Raw genomic sequence first — 7,036 nt, 5'->3', positions numbered from 1 at the left:
CCTCGCGCTTCCCAGGTGAGGCGATGCCTCGCCCTGCTTCAGCTCTCCCTGGTCGTGCTGCAGCAGCTGACCCGCACGGATTGTCCGGCACTCCCGAGTGAGGTGACCCCAGTACCTCAGTTGAAAATGCAGAAATCTCCAGTCTTCTGTGTCGCTCGCGCTGGGAGATGGAGACTGGAGCTGTTCCTATTCGGCCATCTTGGTCCGCCCCCTAGTATGTTGTTTTTAATGAAGGGTGAAAATACCAACAATGGGCAAAAGGCATAAGCCAGCAGTTCACAGAAAAAGATGGAAAAGCACTCTCTGAAATACATGAAAAGATGATCAACTTTCTCTATAAGAGAAATGTAAATTAAAATTACACCAAAATGCCATTTCTCACCCATTAGGTTGTCAGGATTCAAAAGCTTGACAGTCTCTATTCTGGAAGATGTGGGAAAAAGGCACTCCTGTGTGACAGTGCAAAATGGTGCAACCATTGGGAAGGGGTGCTTGACAATAACAAGGTTATATATGCATTTACCCATTCACCCAGCATTTCCACATCTAGGAATTTGCCCTGGAGATACACCTTTGACAATGCTACCATATATATGCACAGTGATTGCAGTGTTACATTTTATGGCAAAATACTGTGAAATACCTAAATGGCCAGATATGGGAGATTGTTAAATGAACTTTGGTGTTATTATCTGTCAAACCACATGAGGAAGACCTCTGTGCACTAATATAAAGTTATTTCTCTTATATAGGTGAAAAAAGCAAAGTGCAAAAGAGCATATATAGCAGGCTACCTTTCTTTTTAGCAGTAAAGATGAAATAAGAAAGCATCCATTTATCTGCTTGCTTTTTTCAAGAAGAAACACAGGATAAACCAGAAAAAAAGGAAATTGGTGACCCTTTGAGGACGTTAAAATTGGAGGACTAAGTTAGAAGGGACGGAGTAGGGAATATATTGTTTTGACTTTAAAATCATGTCAATATTGTCTGTATTTACAAAGTAAAATTAAGTCAACAAGAATGAGAGAGGGGAATTCCTAAAACTAAGTGCAAACAGCAACAGATGTATTCAAATAAACTAACTGTGAAAGGGAGAAATTGAATAAAATTTCAAAGTAATAAAATAACACTGAAAAAGGGGATGAATCCAAGTAGATTTTAAATGAATTTGAATTAATCCAAGTACTTTGTATACCAAAAAAAAAAAAAAAAAAAAAAAAAATTAAAGAAAATAAACCCAAAACTTAATAGGTTTATTTTATAATTTCTGAAACTTTTTCAGTGTATTGTAGAATTAAGCACATTCATAAATACTTTGATGTTGGTAGCCAAGGTTCTCACTGTTGAAGTAAGGAGATACAGATAGGAAATAGAGAAAGGCAAATGAAAACCCTGTGGAGTTGGCTTACACTTGAATGTAACAGCATAACCCAATTTCCATACACACACGCACACACACAGGGCTTAGAATCAGTGTGGCTCCAGTAAACATACAGAACACAGCCACATCCCAGATTTTGGTTTCTAAATACTATTCCTCACTAAAGGGAACCAGAGATTCCTAGACTGGTGGAAAGGGAAGGTAAGAGATAAGCCTGGAATGTCTTGTTCCAGAAATTAAGAAATATTCAAATAATTGGAACATGTTACAAAGGCACAAGGCCTAGCTTGAACAGGCACCCAATGGCCAAATCTAAGACATTATCACCATCAAAATAAAGAGAGTTATAGATTATAGCTCATTGATTAAGAATCCATGAAGCCATACTGATGACTATTATATATAGGTATATATACACGAGATGGAAAAGCACGTCCTCCTATTAGAATTCTGACTAATAATTAAGGAATAATGGAGTTAAAATTCACCAGTTCACAACCATTGTAGCAAAAGTTTATTCAAGCAAAATGGATTCTAAATATAGAGAATAAAGCTTGATGAGGAACAGGATATTTACACAGTCTTGTGTCTCACTACTTATTAATTACAAAAGGAAAGACAGTAACTGTCTACAGTGGAAGAAATGCACAATACCTTAACCAAGTGATGAGGATTAAACCTCAAACAGGCAGACACATCGTGTGCTTTTGTGTGTATGAACTGAGAAGGGAATAATACCACTTACCTAGTAGTCCAACCAAAAATCTGAGAGTTTAATCATGGTGAAGCATTGGAGGGACCCAAATTGAGAAACAGTCTGTAAAATAACTGCCTGTATTCAAAAATGTCAGTAGCATGAAAGCAGGAAGGAAAAAAGATGCTGAAGAACTATTCCAGATTACAGGAGACTAAAGACATAATGACAACAAGGCCGGGCGCGGTGGCTCAAGCCTGTAATCCCAGCACTTTGGGAGGCCAAGACGGGCGGATCACGAGGTCAGGAGATCGAGACCATCCTGGCTAACACGGTGAAACCCCGTCTCTACTAAAAATACAAAAAACTAGCCAGGCGAGGTGGCGGGCGCCTGTAGTCCCAGCTACTCCGGAGGCTGAGGCAGGAGAATGGCGTAAACCCGGGAGGCGGAGCTTGCAGTGAGCTGAGATCCTGCCACTGCACTCCAGCCTGGGTGACAGAGCAAGACTCCGTCTCAAAAAAAAAATAATAATAATGACAACAAAGTACAATATGTGATTCTGCCTTAGGTCCTGTATCAGGAAGTTGCTACATAGGACATGGTTGAGACAATTAACAGAGTTGGAATATGATTTTATATTAGATAAAATCAGCAATGTTAAATTTCCCAAGTTTGATAACAAATGTGTATATGTAAGTTAATGTTCTTTTTGGGAGTTACTCTGAAATTCTTTAGGAAAAAGGGATATGTGTGTTACCTGCTCTCAGATAATTCAGACGTGTATTTGTGTTCTGGGGCCGGGGAAGGGAGGAGAGAGAATGAGTAAGTTAATGTGGCAAGATGTTAAAAACTGGTGAATCTGGGTAAAGGATATTTGAGTGTTCTTTGTACTCTTGCAGTTTTCTGTAAGTTTGAAATTATTTCAAAATAAGTTACATTTTTTAAAGTTCATAGAAGTTTTTATAACTTCCTCAAGCTGGAAACAACCCAAGGATTGGGTTGTTTTTCTTTTCCCCAACCCAAGTATTTATCAGCAGAAGACAAAATTGTATCATCAAATAAATTGTAGTTTATACACATAACAAGATGCTACACACACAACATTGGATGAATCTCACATTTTGAGGAACACGTATGCAGATTATCAACTTGGGGAGCAGAAATACATTGCCCTTTGCTGTGGCCATTGCAAAGGCTAGTTCTTCCTCCCTGAATCTGCAAGTAGTAGGAACAAGTAAGTCTCCAGTTCTAAACTGTTAGGAAACAGGAACTACTAAAACAGATGCTCTGCTAAGTGTTAGGGTGGTGCAAAGTTACTGCAGTCTTTGCCATTAAATGCAAAAAGCACAATTATTTTTGCACCAACTTTAATGGACTCTGTGAGTGTGTGTTTTGGTTGGGAGGGGTCCTCTGAAGGATAGATGACATGACCGATTGATTCTAGTTGCTGTATGGTGCTGCATTTGTGGGGAGGGGTTTATGGGCCAATGTTTCCCCCTTTTACGGGTAAAAATCGTAATTGAGACCATAGCTAGATGCCTGTAAAAGGCAAGCTGGGAAATGGCAATTCAAGTCACAGCAGCTAAAAGAAAAGGGAACGTTTGTCATTGCAAAGGTAATTGAAAGGTATTGAACTGTTTAGGAATATAAATTTTTATTGGCGTTGGGGATCTCTTATCAGGAATGTTTCTTCAACAAAACAAAAGCATTTTATAGTTCAGATGACTATTGAAAGGTAGAAGAAGAAATTATGCTTTTAATGGTTTGGTTTGGGAAGATTCCATCACTGTACTAAAAAGAAAATACATTTATTATATACTCAAAAGATTTGTTCCTAAAGGATCAAATAGGGAAATAACAAATCTGATGCTATGGGATTATATAGGGGTATAAAATGTAGCACATGAGAAATTTTAATGCTTTTTAAAATACCTATTTTTATCTAAAAAGCAATGTTCAGTTCATAAAAAAGTGATAATCCAAGTGTTAAGAGCACTTTTTACTGTAGAAATGATATAAATTATGCATAGATTCCCTGGAAAGCCCTCAAAAGTCTGCTAAATTCCTATTGCCACCAAATATTGTTTCTTTGGGGAAATATATTCTGATTCCTAACAACCAACAGTAATCATAAGTTTTAAATCTCTTCTCTCATGCAGTTTATAAAATGGGTTGCTTTTCTCTTTGTAGCTGAGGCCACAGGAGCTGGAGGGATTGCAAAGGCCTTTGTTAAAGAGCATCCATCTGGTGACCCTGGTAGGGAAACTTAGGATCTAACCCTAGGATCTGGCTAGGGATTGTAACTGACTGTTAGCTAGCCCTACCTTTCTAGGATAATTATATTTATAGTGGCTTTGCCTCAGGAGGTTTCTGGAGGTTGATGACCATGTCAATTATTAACTCGTTAGGTTCCTAATATAGAGCATTTAGGAGTGACAGGAGTTGTTTCCTTTGCTTCTCAACAGGTGCCTGCCTATTGGGCCACCTTTGTACCTTGAGTTTTCAGTTAGCAAAATGTGAATTGTATGACCTGTTTCTTTCTTGACCTCACAGGTGGTGGTAAGGATTCTTGAAAAGTGGGTAAGATCCTTAGAAAACAGATGTTCATAAAGTGTGACTCCTAGGACAGGATTCAAGATAAATTCTGTCCCACAAAACGCCTCGTATTTTGTATAACTATCTTCATGGCATTTGAGTTTTCTACAGTTCACTGATTTTTACCTCTTCAGCTCTATTTATTATGCTGCTTTTTTTGTGTTAAAGTGAACTAGTGTGTCAGCTGAAAACACTTGTGGTGAATAATTCATATCATTCAATAAGCATTAACTCAAATGTGAAGTCTTACCAGCTGGGGCTGTGAAGTATAAGTGTCAATGGTGATAAACAATTATGCTTTGGTTTTTAGTGAATGACAAAATTAAGAATGAGAGAACCTTAACATTTGTAACCTAAAAGATTGTATTTTGCCAACTTTCCTTGAGCAATTTGTGAATACTGCAAATCTCAGGCATAGGTCATCAGTGATTCTAAAGGGATTGTATTTGTTCCTGCATTTGTTCTTGAGGGTAAAATAGCTTTTCATATGAATGATGCTTTTGAGTTGGCAGCAGGGCATGGAACAGATAATTTGCTGTTGCTTACAGATTATGTTTTACTTTATTGTGATGTAATTATAGATCATCATTCTCATTTTTGTCCTTCTCTTTTTTCCCTTCCTTTTTCTAGTACTTCCTCCTGTGCTGGTTCCAAGACACAGCGAATATAATCCTCAGCACAGCCTCTTAGCTCAGTTCCGTAACTTAGGACAAAATGAGCCTCACATGCCACTCAACGCCACTTTTCCAGATTCTTTCCAGCAACCCAACAGCCACCCATTTCCTCACTCTCCCAATAGCAGTTACCCAAACTCTCCTGGGAGCAGCAGCAGCACCTACCCTCACTCTCCCACCAGCTCAGACCCAGGAAGTCCTTTCCAGATGCCAGGTAGGTTGGAATGTTCAGTGATGGATGTTCTGTGGTCACATCAGACAGTGTTATCACAGTGTCACAGAAAAACTGGGTCAACCTCCAGTGGAGGGAGGTTTTCAGTCCCGGTATAAGACATAGTGCTCTCGCACTTTTAGGGTACAACTTTTGGAGAAAGGAGACCTCATAGCCGAGTAAGCAAATGTCTTATTTTATTTGTCAGGCACAGATGCTTGAATAAGCTATATTTTTCCCTTGTTTTTTAAAAGGTTTTGAAACAGCTGCATCCTTCTGGGAGTGGCATAATTGTTACAGTCTTTACTCTTGATAAAAAGAAAAATAGTGTGTTACACACATTTGCTGTTATGAGAGCACAAGTTCAATTAGCATCGTTTTCATACATGGAAAAAACTCCTGTTGTAAGTGCAACCTCAGAAAAAGTATTTCCTGAGGGATGATCCCACCCCCTACTTAATTAAATTCATTTAAATGATGATGTAATCCCAAGAAACATATACTTTAACAACAAAGGAATTACAACAGAAGTACTGGAAACCATCTGCTTGTTCAACTTAGCAAAGACAAAAAACAATTATCCTCTTTTTTTAGACGTAACTGATGGTGTAATGGTTATCAAAATATATGATTAATAAGGACATTATATATTTTGAAGTTACAGGTTAATGAGCAAGCATCTCCAAAAAAGAAAGAGTGCCAGATTTCTTGCCAGTAGACCTTAAGAAGGATACCCTAAACAAAAATATACTTAATATCTATTAATGTTTTTGGAAGGGAAATTGACTGGGCAAATGTGTTTATTAGGCTGCTTGAAATATTTTTAAGTAAATTTGAATTCATCAGAGCTAGGCCTTCAAAAATTGAAAAGTGGTCCACATTTATATTGCTTCCTTTTATTTATGTATTTATTACTTTCTTTTATTTAAATCTTGTTTATTTCACATTGCTTTGTCTGGTTTTCACTCCAAAGCTTTTTGGATGAGAGTTGGGAGATAGACTAGTTTAAAAATTAAAGTAACTGGTGACTTCCTGTCTACCTCACTCCCTTCCTCCTCACCACTAACCTGTATGATGGGCAGGTTAGTGGTGAGGAGATACATTTCAGAAGACTTTTGAGCAGTGACGGCAGCCCACAGTGGCCCCAAGATTGAATTAAAGATTATTGCTTGAATTTACACTTTGTCCCTAGATGTCAGAGATTAAGGCATAGGCCAAGTAACGAAAATATGGAAAACAGTTGCAAGAGATGGGAGGAGGTGCTTGTAGGAATAGTAGAATAGTATCAAGAATTATCAGGTCCCTCTTGGTTGTGCTGATGCCACAGGTTGCCAGTGAAATTTTCACCAGCTTCTTGGCGGAAATTCATTGACTTGGGCTCAGAGGAGGCTCTTTGTCTTTGTTCCTGACTTGAGATAAAGCCAAGTCAGGCTTACAGCTGCAGGGAAGAGGCTAAATTAAAAGAAGCTGGAGAAAGGGC

General features: G+C 38.3%; 1 protein-coding gene across 5 annotated transcripts in view; it reads left to right on the top strand.

The window, feature by feature from the left end:
- Positions 1-7,036, top strand: part of SMAD1 (SMAD family member 1) — an 89,181-nt gene that overhangs the window by 64,560 nt on the left and 17,585 nt on the right. For all 5 annotated transcript variants that reach the window (XM_023227083.1, XM_023227076.1, XM_023227068.2 and 2 more), the window contains one exon: positions 5,302-5,559. In XM_023227083.1, the coding sequence (XP_023082851.1) occupies positions 5,302-5,559 (258 nt within the window). The remainder of the gene's footprint in view (positions 1-5,301; positions 5,560-7,036) is intronic.

This window comes from Piliocolobus tephrosceles, chromosome 3 (genome assembly GCF_002776525.5).
Source record: "Piliocolobus tephrosceles isolate RC106 chromosome 3, ASM277652v3, whole genome shotgun sequence".
NCBI classification, from domain to species: domain Eukaryota; kingdom Metazoa; phylum Chordata; class Mammalia; order Primates; family Cercopithecidae; genus Piliocolobus; species Piliocolobus tephrosceles.
The sequence above is the reverse complement of the archived record's forward strand: the minus strand, read 5'-3'. Positions and strand labels throughout refer to the sequence as shown.